Source organism: Oncorhynchus tshawytscha, linkage group LG09, assembly GCF_018296145.1.
Source record: "Oncorhynchus tshawytscha isolate Ot180627B linkage group LG09, Otsh_v2.0, whole genome shotgun sequence".
In the NCBI taxonomy this organism is placed as follows: Eukaryota; Metazoa; Chordata; class Actinopteri; order Salmoniformes; family Salmonidae; genus Oncorhynchus; species Oncorhynchus tshawytscha.
Window position 1 is genome coordinate 29,216,277 of NC_056437.1, and position 17,499 is coordinate 29,233,775.

Consider the following 17,499-nt stretch of genomic DNA (forward strand, 5'->3'; position numbering starts at 1 on the left):
GATGACGGTGTTTCCATCAGATGTGGGAAGACCAGTGACAAAGTCCAGGGATATGTATGACCAGGGACGACAAGGAACAGGAATCGATGGAAGGAGACCAGCCAGAGCTTGCAGAGGAGTTTTATTCATGCAGGCGGCAACAAACGCGAAGACGTCAAGGACCATGGTAGGCCACCAAAAGAGTTGGTGCACAACAGGCCAGGTCCAACGAGAGCCCGGGTGGCACACAAGCCTGAAGGAGTGTGCCCACTCCAGGACCGAGGGGCGGAAAAGCGTCAGGAACAAACATCCGGTTATCTGCCCCCTCCCCCCGGGGTCTGGTTGGGAATGCTGCACCTCACAGACCTGATTCTCTATTCCCCAGCTGAGTGCCGCCAGGATAGTCTCGGGGTCCAAGGCAGTAGCCACGGGGCTATAGCGGCATGAAAGTGCATCCGGTTTGACATTCTTGGATCCCGGGTGGTAGGAAAGGGAGAAGTTAAACCCACCTAGCTTGCCTGGAATTGAGACGCTTGGCGGTGCGGAGATATTCCAGGTTATGGTGATCAGTCCACACAATAAAAGGATATTCCGCCCCCTCCAACCAGTGCCTCCACTCCTCCATTGCCATCTTCACCGTGAGAATCTGACAATTCCCCACATCGTAATTCCTCTCTGTGGCGTTAAAAAGATGGGAGAAGTCAGCGCAGGGATGCAGCTTGAGGTCCAGGGCATAACGCTGGAACAGAACAGCCCCCACTCCGACATCTGAAGAGTCGGCCTCCACCACGAACTGATAGGATGGGTCAGGATGAACTAATATGGGATCTGTGGTGAAATGGTGCTTGAGGTCCCAGAACGCTCGGTCAGCAGCTGGGGACCACGTGAACGAACCTTGGGAGAGGTGAGTACAGACAGGGGGGAAGCCAGGGTGCTGTAACCCCGGATTAAGCGGCATTTATTTATTTTTAAACCCAGGAAGAGTTGCAGCTGCACTCCGGACGTAGGTTGGGGCCAATCCACCACCACTCATCTGTGTCGCTGAAGCCAAAAGAATCCCAACACCACGGGAACCTGAGGAGACAATAAGAATATATTGGATACCCTCGCTGTGATTGCCTGACACTTGTAGGTTGATGGGAGTGGTGTTGTGGGTGACCCTGCCTATAGAGCACCCGTCCAGCTCTCTAACATCCATGGGAATGGAGAGGGGCTGAGTGGGAATGCCCAGCATAAATAAAAAAAACTCTCATCAGGCCCAGAGCCATTGAGTACCCAGAGAGATTTCGACTGGCTCCCCTACAGCAGGATGTCATGGAGAGGGCGTGCGAGTAAAGGGAGAGGGAAAGTTCTCCGTATGGCCCACCAGAGTACTCGCCCATGCTGGTGAGCCTGGTCTTTTAGTCGGCACGCCATCATCGAGCAGTCCAAGGGGAAGGAGGAGGGCTGCAGCTCGAAGATGAGGGAACCCTGAGCGAGAAACAGCAGACAGGTTCCCGACTCTCCAGCGAAGCGTTCCGTTGGAGGTAAGCAGGATTCTTGGGAAGCCGGGGTGGCAGGGAGAGACGCGTTGCTGACAGCCAGATTACTGAGGGGCTGGGAGGTTACCGTTGTGGTACTAGAGAACTAGAAAATAGAACTAACAAGAAACAGGAGTGTGGGAAAACACGCTAGTAGGTTTGACAAGACAAACTGGCAACAGAAACAGAGAACACAGGTATAAATGCACCAGGGATAATGGGGAAGATGGACGACACCTGGAGGGGGGTGGAGACAAGCACAAAGACAGGTGAAACAGATCAGGGTGTGACAGGCATGTGATTTGATGTCTCTAGCCTTTCTAGTGAGGGTGATCAGGCCCCACCAGAAAGTCAGAACTGTCATTCAACACCATTAAGTATTTTCTTTCCCTTTTCTTTCCCTGTACTTCAGGCTACATTTCCATCATTCTGCTTACCTGGTTTACATTGGGGTTTTCAGTACCCTTCTTATCAGGAGAATTTACATGGGTAACCACCACTAACAAATATTCATAAATGGTGTGTTGCGTGTGCTGGTGTGTGTGGTAAAACGTAGTGCAAAAACAAACAAATGGCCAGTCCTTACTTAATTGGGAGCTTCCTTTACAGCCGGATCCAGGTACCTTTTATACTTTATAAAACTGCATAATTTCACTAACTGCTCTCCCAAGACAACAGCCTCGGGAAACATTTCAAAGAGAGAGATAGGGACACCCCATCCTCTCCTGGAAGAGAGTGTGTACATTTTGTTAGTATTCACTATGCTAAATCTTAATCAGCAAAACAAAAGTTTTAATTACAGACAAAACAAAACATAACTTCTGGGAGCCCACTGTCCTCCTTCCACTCATCCCAACGTTTACGTACCCTTTATGTAGCCTGTACTACACTTAGACATGGAGACATTCCTCTCGCCATCGAGTCTAACGATTTCCTTCCGTACATGACTGGTCTCTCTTTTCCCCATGATTTTGTGTCACCACCTCATTACAAAATTGCTAGGTTTAGGTTTGGTAACCCCAATGCTGTCGCTTGACAGAATTGCTTTATCAAAACTCCACAATTACTCACAATATTAACTACACTCTAATTTCTTGTGAGGACCCCTCCTTCCTTTAGTCAATTCTATTTCAGAATAAAGTGTCTCACAAGATTAAACAAAAACCATGGTTTTTAGCCGTGCCAATTTGAACTTGTTACCTTTTAGAATCCATTCCCCAGTCATTTCGCAAAGACTATAATTTTCCCTTGGCAAATTTCTCATCATAAGGAATCAGTGATATCTGAGCGCCGATATCTATTACAAAGTTGTGATACGTGGCCTCCTATGGCCTCGTACATCCCCCTCCACATAGAAACCGTCCTCTCGCCTAACCACAATCGACCATAGAGGCCAGCCAGCCCAATGTGAAGTTTTCCGGCCCCACTGCTTTCAAGAGAATTTGCTGCTGCTGTCTAGTGCGCCAAATGTCTGCATTGCAGCGTTCCCTCCAGAAGAAGCGGGTTGTTGGATTCAGGGTAAACTTTGAACATTAAGATATTAAAGACATGATAGATCAGACTCATTGTGTATAAGGAGTGAAAGAGACTGGGTTTTATGTCAGGAGGTAATGGGTCTCTGTCGAAAGACAGATGGCTTTGGAATGTGTTGGGCAAACGGGAGATCACAGGATTGCTATAGGGGAAGCGGATGGACATCTGTAGATTAGGCAACGGAGGGGTTGAGGTCAGGTCAGATCCCCTGAAGGGAGTAATAAGGGTTTATTATCCTAGTACCCTCTTCCTGTGGAACCATAAGATGTTAGGATTGGAGAGAAGGAGTGTTCAAAGTGGAGTATACAGTGCCTTGCGAAAGTAGTCGGCTCCCTTGAACTTTGCGACCTTTTGCCACATTTCAGGCTTCAAACATAAAGATATAAAACTGTATTTTTTGTGAAGAATCAACAACAAGTGGGACACAATCATGAAGTGGAACGACATTTATTGGATATTTCAAACTTTTTTAACAAATCAAAAACTGAAAAATTGCGCGTGCATAATTATTCAGCCCCTTTACTTTCAGTGCAGCAAACTCTCTCCAGAAGTTCAGTGAGGATCTCTGAATGATCCAATGTTGACCTAAATGACTAATGATGATAAATACAATCCACCTGTGTGTAATCAAGTCTCTGTATAAATGCACCTGCACTGTGATAGTCTCAGAGGTCCGTTAAAAGCGCAGAGAGCATCATGAAGAACAAGGAACACACCAGGCAGGTCCGAGATACTGTTGTGAAGAAGTTTAAAGCCGGATTTGGATACGAAAAGATTTCCCAAGCTTTAAACATCCCATTGAGCACTGTGCAAGCGATAATATTGAAATGGAAGGAGTATCAGACCACTGCAAATCTACCAAGACCTGGCCGTCCCTCTAAACTTTCAGCTCATACAAGGAGAAGACTGATCAGAGATGCAGCCAAGAGGCCCATGATCACTCTGGATGAACTGCAGAGATCTACAGCTGAGGTGGGAGACTCTGTCCATAGGACAACAATCAGTCGTATATCGCACAAATCTGGCCTTTATGGAAGAGTGGCAAGAAGAAAGCCATTTCTTAAAGATATCCATAAAAAGTGTTGTTTAAAGTTTGCCACAAGCCACCTGGGAGACACACCAAACATGTGGAAGATGGTGCTCTGGTCAGATGAAACCAAAATTGAACTTTTTGGCAACAATGCAAAATGTTATGTTTGGCGTAAAAGCAACACAGCTCATCACCCTGAACACACCATCCCCACTGTCAAACATGGTGGTGGCAGCATCATGGTTTGGGCCTGCTTTTCTTCAGCAGGGACAGGGAAGATGGTTAAAATTGATGGGAAGATGGATGGAGCCACATACAGGACCATTCTGGAAGAAAACCTGATGGAGTCTGCAAAAGACCTGAGACTGGGACGGAGATTTGTCTTCCAACAAGACAATGATCCAAAACATAAAGCAAAATCTACAATGGAATGGTTCAAAAATAAACATATCCAGGTGTTAGAATGACCAAGTCAAAGTCCAGACCTGAATCCAATCGAGAATCTGTGGAAAGAACTGAAAACTGCTGTTCACAAATGCTCTCCATCCAACCTCACTGAGCTCGAGCTGTTTTGCAAGGAGGAATGGGAAAAAATGTCAGTCTCTCGATGTGCAAAACTGATAGAGACATACCCCAAGCGACTTACAGCTGTAATCGCAGCAAAAGGTGGCGCTACAAAGTATTAACTTAAGGGGGCTGAATAATTTTGCACGCCCAATTTTTCAATTTTTGATTTGTTAAAAAAGTTTGAAATATCCAATAAATGTCGTTCCACTTCATGATTGTGTCCCACTTGTTGTTGATTCTTCACAAAAAAATAGTTTTATATCTTTATGTTTGAAGCCTGAAATGTGGCAAAAGGTCGCAAAGTTCAAGGGGGCCGAATACTTTCGCAAGGCACTGTATATACTTGTGATGGTGAGAACATGTTTTTGTCTGAATTACAACTGTAACAACCCTTTGGGAATAATTAAACTTGGTTAAGCTTCTCTAGTGTCCGTGAGTTATTTACTCTGAAAAATTAAAACGTAACAGAGTGCAGTAGGCTCCAGTACACTCATTCTACCAATGACCGACGGTCCCACATTTAAAACAGGGATTTATCGCCCCACGCTTCTGTATTTTTTCGCTACTTTTCCTTCCCTGTTTCGTCGTCTTACTTGGGCCGTTAAAACCACTGTTAGTGACTTTCACTGTAGCCGTATTAACTACTCGCACAGCTGCGAAGTGAGCGGAATTAGATTCTACTCTCAAGGCTGGCTGTACTATTTCATCCCAATGAGAATATTGGTCCACTACCCCCGCAATAGCCGGTTTCAAACCTGCCATCTAAGCAGAGATACAAATAATGATATAAAAGGTACTCATATACCCAGCCCTTTCGATGCTGAGTACATCTTCAATTTTTTTTGTTCCATCGGTTTTGCTTTTCTGTTGATAGAATGCTGAAATCAAAACGCTAGTGTATTGAGATTGATTTCTTTTGTCACTGTGCCAACTCACAATAGCATCTCTGAATTCTTTATTAGATTGGAATTTTCTGTCAGCAGAGATGCGGACCAATTTTATCCAGTTTGCTAAATTATTCCCATATTCGAACATAATTGGTACAATGCTTGTGCGCTTTTTTAGCGCCTCTATGGCTTTACTATAGTTTTCCTCTTCTATTCCCCCTTTTACAAGAGTTTCAATAAACACGGGTGCCATCTCAATAGTGGCTACTTCTGCGCCTCTCTCGATGGTGTTTAGATTTCCTAATTCACTACTCTAACAATTTTCCAAGGTAGTGATACCCACTTTCCCTGAGAGTAGGTATGGTATTTATACCTATTAATTGGTCACGGCAACTGATACCCTGTATTAAAACCAACACTGAAGCGTCTGCCAACTTACTACTGGACAATACGGTATAAATATCATTGTTAACGACACACAACCAAAATGATTCAGTTGTCTTCCTATTTCCACATAATCTGTCACGGTTCCCCGCCCCAGTAGGGCATAAACCAACCTCTCTCCTTATTGATACTGCTAATACACTCAAATCATGTGTATGTGACAAATAAAATTTGATTTGATTTGATCCATACACACACTCCACTGCCTCTTGGCCACCATGGCTACACTTACAGATTTCGCAGGGGAACACCCCCACTATAGACCTATCCTACACAGAACCTACCCTACACTGTAAGTTAGCTATTGATCTAGGGACTTATCCTAACGGAACCTACCTTAAACTATATATTTATATCCGTCTATTAGGCGTTGTCTCCTCTTTGCACATCTAGACAGCCAATACATCTTTGTTGCTAGGCAGGAACTTAGGTGGTGTGTGTAATAAAAACTCACTTCATCTGACCTGGGCCCAAATTCCTCACTAATCCACAGCTATCCAACCAGGTGATTGCCTTTTCCCTCACTCATTAACTTTCCAGACCCCTAGTTTTAATCCACCCTCCATTGACCCCACCATATACATGTAATCATTAACTTCTAGTATAGCAAGTATTTCAAGCTAGAATCCAACAATACATATACAGCATTTATTAAGAACCTGTGAGTATGACCTTTCAAGAAGCACTTAGTTACAGCTTTCATTTTAAAACCCTAACTAAACCATTAAATGCACATTGTCAATCCTGATTATCCATTTTCTGAGTGAGCAGTCTGCAACGTGATGTTATCGCAGAAATCACCACAATATACACATAAGCAGATAACAGGGCCAAAATTCTAACATACATTCATATAGCTACCCTCTAACACTATCCCTCCTCCCTATATATGATGCACAGCATAACTCTAGCTAGACTTGTCTAGACTAGTCCATATCATAAAGATTTCCACCACTACTCCCTCATCTTTGCTGTAGGAGTGAGGGATGGTATACAGTACACAGATCAGTCTTCATGCTTATGGTTAACAATATTTAACTAAGTCAAGATGACCACTCATTGCAACAATTCAATGTATTAGATGATTAACTGGTCTTTGCAGTCAAAAAGCCCTCAAGCTATAACCTAATCAATTAGGAATGAGACAGAACTGTAAGCCTATAAGTATATGGTATACTGTAAACTATACACACAACCTACGAGACAGAAAATAGTATTCAGTTAACTTGCTAATAAAAGGAACTTGACAGCTTAAAAACACAACATACTGATCAGATGGAATGTCATACATAACTAACAATACACCCACCCATGCCCACATTGATTCATTCACACCTATTTGGTCAAAATGTGTCCATTCAGTAACTATTTTCTCAACTCCGAGACAATTCTGACCTCAAACCCTATTTGGATTATGTCAAGTAGAAATAAACATACATTTGTTTAAATAGCCTGCCTTTCTGGAATAAATCTCCACCCTGCTTTAACAATGGAGGAATTAATTGAGCTATTACTTTTAGTGTGTTGCTTGTTTTATCCTATTAATCAATTAGTGTACTTATCACTTAGAATACATGTAATACCTACATACAGTAAGCTAATATATTTCATACTTATTTGATGATAATATGTTACAGTACTCTTGACCCTGGCAGCAGAGGTCAGTAGAGTGTAGTATGGCTGTAGCAAGGTGGTTGGAAACAAAGGCAGCTCTGTTTGGTGCAGCAGAAGGTTCTGACCATAGAGATATAAATTAATCTTCTTATTCTCATTCTACAGTTCTGACTCTATATGACCTCAGCTGTTGAGGTGGAGCAGCCAAAGGCCAATATGCGGTTTCTACAGACACTTGTTGGTTGTTTTGCTTCCTATAGGAGTTGGGCCTCGGTCCTCAGCCGTCCACTATAAGCTTCCGGACACCATCCCCCTGGGTTTTGTCTGTCTGCTTGTCAGACAAAGGTCTGAACTGGAGTGATGGAGCGGGTGGGAGAGCCCGCCCTCTCAGAGGATGAGGAGGCAGAGCGATTGGTCACCTCTCGCTGCAGCTCCTCCACCCTCTTCTGAAGCTCCGCCCGCTTTGCCAGCAGCTCCTTGTAGCGCTGGTGAACAGGCTCCTGGGAATAAGGTAGACAAACGGTAATGGTCAACACTAGAACATAACTATGCTATAACAAGCATACAAACAGCCATTTATATGAATGGAAATGTACATTTACCAGTGGAGGCTGCTGAGGGGAGGAAGGATCATAATAATGGCTGGAATGGAACAAATTGCATCAAACACAAGGAAACCAAGTGTTTGATGTATTTGATACCATTCCGCTCGAGCCATTACCACGAGCCCGTCCTCCCCAATTAAGGTGCCACCAACCTCCTGTGACGTTTACTCATACTAATTATACCAGAAAGCATAAATATTACTACCATTAACTTCATTACTCCTGCTATGAAAGTGAGATAGTTTTCCCAGACCTGTGGCCTCATGCGAGGGTTCCAGCGGATGTAGTATCCCACCCAGAGCTCCAGGTGGCGCATGCTGACCACTGGGAACAGCACATGGTTGGAATAGTTGACATACAGAGGGTTGGTGAACTCCTCTGGCTGGCTGTTGATGTAGGCCCACAGGGAAACTGTCTTCTTGGGCAGCTCCTGCAGAACAATACAATGTATGACATGTGGGTGTTAACATAAGCAAATCAAATATATCCCTTAGCATATTCCTATTAGCACTGTTAAACAACTATGTATGAAATGTTATCCATGACAGACCATAATAATTTAGTTTCACATTTCTGCATTGCACTCCATGCGTTTGTCGTCAATCTAACGCCATTGTTGGCACTCACCTCCTTCACCCTCTGCTGTTCACTATTACACATGAACGTCCCAAACAGGCAGCTGTACAGGTGGTCCAGGATGGTGATCAGGAAGTATTCGTTGAACTCAAAGGCTGCAGGAAACTTAAGACGACAACAACAGTTAATTTACAATCCAAGGGGATGTTTGTTAAACATGACCCGTGTACTTTTTACTAGGGCCCAGAGCTTTTCCTGGTCAGGTCATATGGTTAGGAAAAACTCAGTGATGTCACTCACCTGGCGGGTCATCTGCCACACGCAGTCTATGAACTGCAGGAAGACAGGCGAGCGGTCTGCGTCTGTGTGGTTCTTATCCCCATGACCGATCCTCTGGAAGGAGAAGAACAGGGAGTCATGTGACCATAATGGCTGAACAAAACACAAAAACAGGAAAGGGTGAAGTTGAGTCAACCATGTCCCAAGTCAGGAAATGATGTAGCCATCCAGAGTTTTAAACGATTTCAACTTCTCTTACCACATTAGAATGTCCAAAGCATTTCCAAAATGTGGCCCAAGTATTGAGGCTTGGTATAAGGAACACAACACTGTTAGAGGAAGTAAAGGCTTATTTACCAGCTGGAAGCGGTGGCCGAAACTCAGCCACTCTTTCTCCAGCAGCACCTGGAAGCCGCGGATGGTGCGGTAGTGTCCGTCCAGCATCACCATGGCCAGGGAGGCGAGCTGGGCAGTACGGTCCCACCCATCACTGCAGTGAACCACCACTGACGTCTTCCCTGACTCCACCTTGTCTGCAATACGCAGCGCCCCAGCCAGGATCAGCTACGCAGGGCACAGACAGACAGGTTAACATGGGCTGGAACAGCATCCAAGACACACCTTCTCCTCATTTTCTGCTTCTACTCTCTTTAACTCTTTATGTACAAAACAAATAATCTCAACCTTGATTTATTTTCTCTCCCCTCACCTTGATGTGTTCCAGCCAATGAGTGGACTCGAGGTTGGAGAACCAATGGGACTCCTCGATGTTGGGATAGACTACCTCCTTCAGCTTGCGCAGTGACTCCCTCATCACGTGGATGTTGTGGATGTCCAAGAACACCAATTCTGCATTCTGATAGGCATCCTCACTCTCATAGCCACCCCCTTTCATCTGAGGACAACACAGAGTATGTAGTCATCTCTTGTAATTTAATCATGTTACAGATTTTTTTAAATTTATGCTTCAGAGTGGCGATGCTGTTAAGCAGCTGGTGAAGATACTGCGAGACACTGGGGCAGCCCAGTCCTTCATTTTGTCTTGCCTTTGTCTGACACTTCAGCTACTGCCTATAGTGTGTAGCACAAGGCATGGAGATGGGTTGCATGGAAGCTCCTTTGTATAATGTGGAACTCGAGTCTGATCTTATTTATGGATCCGCTGTCGGTGTGAGGTCTAGACTACCGGTGAAGGGGGTCTCATTCATTTTGGGAAACGATTTGGCTGGAGAAGGTTGTGCTAAATCCTGTAATTTTTAAGGAACCCAGAGTAGAGGAACCTGATGGGTTATCAGAAAAGTAGCGTGTTCCCAGCGTGTGCCGTTACACGTGCTATGTCTAAGAAAGTCACTGCGAGCAAGTCTAGTGTTGAGGAAGATGCCTGCAATCCCACCATGGTCGATCTGTAAAGATGTCTCCCTCGTATTTTTGCTGAGATACATCCAGAGGAGGAGTTTGATAAAGTTTGTGTGAGTTACTTTGCCATTTCCTTATTAGAATCCCATCTCTGTCATTCTCGCTCTACTTCTGTGCAGGACGATTGGCCCAGTGCATCTCAAATTGTCATTCCAGTTACACTTCGATAAGAGATACTGAGGTTGGCTAACGATGGTAGTATGGCAGGTCATCTTGGAGTCAACAAGAAGTATGACTGTATCTTGCGTAACTTCTTCTGGCCTGGTCTGAAACAGGATGCCATGTCTTACAGTAAATCCTGTTATGTTTTCCAGCAGATGAGTATACCGAACCAAGCTGTGGTGGTTGCACCTTTGCAGCCTATTCCTGCTTTTGACAAACCTTTCAGCAAGGTTCTGGTGGATTGTGTTGGTCCTTTGCCCAAGGCAAAGAGTGGTAACCAGTTTCTCTTAACCATCACGTGTGCTGCCACTCGTTTCCCTGATGCCCTTCCACTGAGAAAAATCACCAGAGGAAAGTTACTATGGATATTACAGGAGTTTCCAATTGAAAATCAGACATGTCGGTGGTAAGGACAACTTGGTTGCCGTTTGTCTTTCAAGGGTGGGCAGTCAATAAGTTTTGTATTTAGCCAGTGTGTTGCCCTGGCTCACAATTTGTTTGACTGCACGTTTTGCTGTTTTGGAGATGAGTATTGTTTTGGTTGCGTTCATTCCAGTGCGATGAGAGTATAAGAAACATACTTTATTTTACATGTTTCTCAAAACTTCTGTGTTTTAGTCAACTATATAAAAAATAATAACAATCAGGTGGGGGGTTGTCTTGTATTTAATTGTTGACAGTAGACGCCATGTTCATATTGGAAAAGGCGATGCATAAGTAGCAACGCATTTAAGTGAAATTAAAGTTGTTTTCTTTTGGTGGTGAACAAACTTGTCCAACAAAAATATAGGATATATTTGTTGTCATAAGAAAGAAGGTGTTTGGTTTTTCCATTTATGTTTTGAGGTTGGACTTTTTGCCATGTATGTTAGTACGTAGGGTGCGCCGATTGGCGTCATCTATTTAGTCAGTATGTGTTACACATGTGCTGGTTGCCATCTTGTTAGTGGGAAGGTGTTTCACCTGTGCTGGCCCAGATGCTATTTAAGTGGCTGGCCCAGATGCTATTTAAGTGGCTGGCCCAGTGTTCCAGTTGTCTTGAGAGATGTGGAGGATCAACACCTTTAGTTGGTGCGCCCTATTTGATTTATAGAAAAAAAACATTCCTTTGTCTGATCTTCCCTCTTCTCGTTTCATATTTTTGCTTTGCTTCCTGTCTAAGTTTGGTGTGGGTTTTAATTTAGTTTCCCTGTTCTTGGGCAAATTTAGTGGGCGCTCATTGTGGGTGTCTTTAGTTCCAGTTGTTGTTGCTCGTCAACTTTCAGTGGACAACGCCATGAGTGTCTTTCAGATCCCCTCTTAAAACACCACCTGTTTTGTTTTGGTTGTTTTCAGTGACTATTTAATTATTTTAATTATTTTATTTTATTATTTTCTTGCTGGAGAACGTTCCCATATACCCTGAACGATAGTGAATAGTTTTCATACTTACAGAAGATCTGTGAGAGGAGATCAACATCAATCCCACAGCAAATAACGCTATCGGTTGAGCATTGAACTGTATTGGCATTGAGTATGTGAAACGCACTTTGCACTCAAATATTATTATTACCAATAACATACCTTGTTGGCAGCAGCATTGACGCTAGGCCTGGCATCGAAGATGAAGAGCTTGTGGGACTGAGCGTTGGCATCCATGATGGTCTGGAGGTACTTCTCATCATCTTTGCTGCGCTTGCCGTTGACCCCGACCATGGGCTGACTACAGCGGATCACTGTGGCCTGGCTCTCTGGGTGAATCCATGACAGCACCTGCACCGCACACAGCAGAGGCATTGGCATGGACAGGACCACAACACTGGACCACAAGTACTACATCAAGGTACTACTACGGAGGTACTGCAGACAGTGTAAAGTGTAAATATTAACTCACAGGTATCCTGCCCTTGGCTCTGAAGGCAGCCACTCTCTTCAACTCCTCATCTGGGATGTTAACAGGCACCACCAGGGTTGATGGGTAAGTGTCACACAGCTCGTAGTGATCATTCACTTTAGTTATCCTCCAGCTCTCGTTGGGTAAGCCCTACACACACCCCACCACAAGTGTATAAACAGCTTATAACCAGAGCCCAGATTCTCAGAATCTTTCAAATACCTGTCTTTTGTATTCCGCTTGAGCATCATACACTTTCCAGCCATTTTCAGGATAGACCTGCCCATACTCAAAGGCAAAGATTGTCTGTGGATGATAGACAAAAAAATAGTCAAGTCAGTTGGGTCTGTACATACAGCACACAGGTAACAGACCAGGGGTAGCAGAAACCTAGTGACTCACTCACCAGACCATTAGAAACAGGAAAGGCACATTTCATCAGGATTTCGAAAATGGACTTCCTGAGTGAATCCTCCATCTGCTTGTGTGCAAACCGCAGATTACGGATATCCTGAGGAGACCGGTAACTGTAACCACTCATTTACACTCAGAGAAAAAAGTACACTAGTGCAGTGATTGGAGTCACATTTAAACAGATTTATCTGAATCAATCATGGTAATTTCATCAGGGCACAAGAGTATAAGAAAAATGCTTGTTCTCTTTGAGAGCGTCATAGATGATATATTAGGACAAACATCAGGTAAGGGATGTTCCAGGCATTTTTGTGGTGGTCACTGCTCACCTTGCAGGCAAGCCCGTAGGAGACCTCACCACGGCTAGATGCCCCTCCTATCTTCTCCACCCGGCTCACTACCCCCAGGGGCAAGTCCAGCACAAACGCTGGTTCCTAGGAGACATAAAGGAAATAATAAAAACAATGATTTGATATCCTGAAGGGTGGAATGGAGACAGATGGAAAGCTATTATGACTGTTATATCAGTATAACAAAAGCCTACATACCCTGTCCATGCATTTGAAAAACAACCTGTAGTTGGTGACAGTCAATGTCCCCCTCAGTGCACCGATGTAAGGACAGATGTAGGTGACATCTTTGGCTGTTAGAAGGTTTAAGCAGGTCATTACATTAAACTCAAAATAACCGATAGATGGCCACAAAAGGGGGGTGACATACCCATGTCTTGCACGCTTTCCTTTGGTAGTAACTGTGGTTCTTCTTTTGAATCCCTGAGCACCTGTATATACAACAAGATTCCATTGATAGGTAAAACATACAGAGTAGAAGTAGATTATATTAATTAAAATGGCAACACAAATCTTTAAGGGAAGTGGGATTGAAGAATATACCTTGGCAACCGCTTTAGGTCTACCCTGAAATCAATAGAAGAAAAGCAAGAGGGACAAAGGCAGACATGTTTTAGATGTTACTGCTACATTAGTAGACCTAAATCTACGTAAAGTGTAGGTGAAGAGCCATGTACCAACCCGTAGCTCTGGGGAAAAGTCTGTTGAGATGGACACATTGTCAGAAGACATTGCAAAGGTGGGCTTGGCAGCGTGAGTGGACCGGTCAGAACGAGAGGTGGAGGTACTGTGATGAGAATAGCAGAATACATGTTCTATATCTTAGGATACTGAGCAAAAATATCATACCTAGCCCAGGGGACTGGATAATATATCACTGTCTGTTAGACCCTGTTTTTCAGTCCCCTGGGCTACTTACGTTTGCCCCCATACTAGATGGCTGTGGAATCTTCCATCATGTCTAGCTAACTACACTGAACAAAAATATAAACGCAACATATAAAATGGTGGTCCCATGTTTCATGAGCTGACATAAAAGATCCCAGAAATGTTCCATATGCACAACTTATTTAGCACAAATTTGTTTACATCCCTGTTAGTGAGCATTTCTCCTTTGCCAAGATAATCCATTCACCTGAAAAGGTGTGGCAAAGCAAGAAGTTGATTAAACAGCATGATCATTACATAGGTGCACCGTATGCTGCGAACAATAAAAAGCCACTCAAATGTGTAGTTATCACAACTCAACACCACAGATGTCTCAATTGGCATGCTGACTGCAGGAATGTCCACCAGAGCTGTTGTGAGAATTGAATGTTCATTGCTCTACCATAAGCCACCTCGAATGTAATTTTAGAGAATTTGGCAGTATGTCCAACCGGCCTCAACCGCAGATCACGCGTAACCACACCAGCACAGGACCACCACATGCAGTTCGGCATCGTAACCGACTTCAGTTGGCAAATGCTCACCTTCAATGGCCACTGGCACGTTGGAGGAGAGGTGCGCTCTTCATGGATGAATCCCGGTTTCAACTGTACCGAGCAGTTTGCTGATGTCAACATTGTGAACAGAGTGCCCCATGGTGGCAGTGGAGTTTTGGTATGGGCAGGCATAAGCTACGGACAACAAACACAAGTGCATTTTATCGATGGCAATTTGAATGCAGAGATACCGTGACGAGATCCTGAGGCCCATTGTCGTGCCATTAATCCGCCACCTTCACCTCATGTTTTAGCATGATAACGCACTGCCCCATGTCGCAAGGATCTGAATACAATTCCTGGAAGCTGAAAATGTCCCAGTTCTTCCATGGCCTGCATACTCACCAGACATTTCACCCATTGAGCTTGTTTGGGATGCTCTGGATCAACGCCCACGACAGAATGTTCCAGTTCCAGCAACTTTGCACAGCCATTGAAGAGTGGGACAACATTCCACAGGCCATAATCAACAGCCTGATCAATTCTGCGAAGGAGATGTCACGCTGCATGAGGCACATGGTCACACCAGATACTGACTGGTTTTCTGATCCACGCCCCTACCTTTTAAGGTATCTGTGAACAACAGATGCATATCTGTATTCCCAGGCATGTGAAATCCATAGATTAGGGCCTAATGAATTTATTTCAATTGACTGATTTCTTTATATGAACTATAAAATCTTTGAAATTGTTGCATTTTATATTTTTGTTCAGAATAGTTAGTACTACTAGTAGAAAAGTCTACTTTCCAGTGGTGGAAAAAGTACAGAATTGTTATACTTGAGAAAAAGTAAAGATACCTTTTTTTAATAGAAAATTACTCAAGTAAAAGTGAGTCACCCAGTAAAATACTACTTGAGTAAGTCAAAGTATTTGGTTTTAAACATACTTAAAGTATCAAAAGTAAATAATTGCTCAAATATACTTAAGTATTGTATGTAAAAAGTAAATCACTTCAAATTCCCCTATATTAAAAAAAAGATGGCACCATTTTATTTTTTTTACAGATCGCCAGGAGCACACTCCAACAATTTACAAACTTAGCATTTGTGTTTAGTGAGTCCGCCAGATCAGATGCAATAGGGATGACCAGGGATGTTCTTGATAATGCGTGATTTCTGTCCTGCTAGCCATTCAAAATGTAACAAGTACTTTTGGGTGTCAGAGAAAATGTATGGAATAAAAAGTATATTGTTTTCTTTAGGAATGTAGTAAAGTAAAAGTTGTCAAATATAAATAGTAAAGTACAGATACCCCCAAAAACAACTTAAGTAAAACTACTACTTAAGTAGGGGAGATCAAGGTAAATTGTCACTGTTCATACAGTAGGTGGCAGGGTAGCCTAGTGGTTAGAGCGTTGGACTAGTAACCGAAAGGTTTCATGTTCAAATTCCAGAGCTGACAAGGTACAAATCTGTCATTCTGCCCCTGAACAGGCAGTTAACCCACTGTTCCTAGGCCATCATTGAAAATAAGAATTTGTTCTTAACTGACTTGCCTGGTTAAATAAAGGTTAAAAAATATATATAATATATATATATATATAAATAAAAAGACTGTTACAAAACTGTGTATTAGTGGCACCACTTTTGTTAAGACTTTGGACATTTAAGCAAGTTATCTGCAGCATTCCATTCCAACAATTACCGTGGATCTATGTGCATGCCAGAGAACTTTCGATTTGTAAAGTGGTCGTGCCACTTAATCTGTGTTCTGCCAGCATTGTTTTGATTCTCAAGGCATGATTGTTTTTATTTTGAATTCTTTTAATGAAGTTGAATTTGGTTTTGAATTTGAAATTAAAATCAATATTCACAAATAATGAGTTGTGTTCTTATTTGTTGATAATCCAATATGACGATTTACCCGACGTAGTGACAATTTACCCGCTGATGGGGCAAATTGTCACAAGTGCACACTTTCTATTTAACGGTCTACAACTCCGTACTGAAATAAGATATGAAGATGTAATGAATACAAAATATGTGCCCAATACTTTCTCCTTTCATTTCGTATGACATTTATACCATTGTGATGCATTGTGCCCAGTAAATGTTAGAAAGTGTGACAACATACTTCGCCCTCCCCTACTTTACATACCTCGCTCTCCCCTACTTTACATACCTCGCTCTCCCCCACCACTGCTGCTTTTTTGGGGCAAACTGTTAAATTACCTTTTTGAGCTGTCTCCCATAGCGACTTTTGTAACCCTAATCCCAGTAAGGTTCAGCGAATACTTCAACATCTTCCATTGAATTACAGTCGTATAATGACATACAGTATATTCACTATCGAGAATGTTTCGACGCATTTTAGATAGCGATAGGCAGCATAGTCAGATATACAAGCGCCTGTCAATCGACTACACAGGGAGCAAGTTGAGCGAGCCCCACCTGGACAGTGAATCGACACTCGGCTGCCTTGATGAGGAACGCTTCGAGCCTAGACTGTCGATGCTCCCGGTGTTCTCCATGGTAAAATCTTGGTCAAATGTAAGTATATTAATTATCAGGTTGAGGCGAGAGGGCAGATATCTACATGCAACTGTTTTGATTCCGTCCTTGGTGAAAAGTAAATCCAAGGTACAGACAGGAAGCTGACATCTTTTCCCAGAGTTCCCTGACCCTGTCCATAATAACGGGAGTGGTTTGTTTTACTTCTCGTTTGTATGGAGCTATTTTTTAACAGTCCATCTATGGTTGGGGTTGCGCCCCCCGCAGCCATTACAGCTTATTACATGTAGCCCACCCCCTCAACACTATCAAG

The 17,499-nt window shown here is 43.3% G+C and overlaps 1 protein-coding gene across 5 annotated transcripts; it reads right to left on the bottom strand.

The window, feature by feature from the left end:
• Window positions 1-6,594: 6,594 nt before the first annotated feature.
• mtmr2 (myotubularin related protein 2) lies at window positions 6,595-17,378 on the bottom strand. 5 transcript variants are annotated; one of them, XM_024431535.2, is made up of 16 exons: window positions 17,127-17,378; window positions 13,931-14,036; window positions 13,793-13,816; window positions 13,620-13,680; window positions 13,448-13,542; window positions 13,229-13,333; window positions 12,892-12,996; window positions 12,708-12,791; window positions 12,486-12,635; window positions 12,176-12,364; window positions 9,744-9,929; window positions 9,392-9,598; window positions 9,056-9,148; window positions 8,807-8,920; window positions 8,433-8,609; window positions 6,595-8,074 (listed from the first exon to the last, which is right to left on the bottom strand). In XM_024431535.2, the coding sequence occupies exons 1-16, from the start codon at window positions 17,204-17,206 to the stop codon at window positions 7,910-7,912; spliced, it is 1,941 nt and encodes a 646-aa protein (XP_024287303.1). In that variant the 5' UTR covers window positions 17,207-17,378; the 3' UTR covers window positions 6,595-7,909. The 5 variants fall into 5 exon arrangements, with proteins under 5 accessions (XP_024287303.1, XP_024287301.1, XP_024287305.1 ...); XM_024431533.2 differs by having other exon boundaries at window positions 16,908-17,378; XM_024431537.2 differs by lacking the exon at window positions 17,127-17,378 and adding an exon at window positions 14,722-14,779.
• Between the last annotated feature and the right edge of the window lie 121 nt (window positions 17,379-17,499).

Coding starts and splice junctions, on each gene's coding strand:
- mtmr2 (XM_024431533.2), bottom strand. CDS start 17,044: ATGCGTCGAAACATTCTCGATAGTGAATATACTGTATGTCATTATACG. Junction 12,997..13,228: donor CCTACGGGCTTGCCTGCAAG/GTGAGCAGTGAC, acceptor CGGTCTCCTCAG/GATATCCGTAATCTGCGGTT. Junction 9,599..9,743: donor ATTGGCTGGAACACATCAAG/GTGAGGGGAGAG, acceptor TGCCCTGCGTAG/CTGATCCTGGCTGGGGCGCT.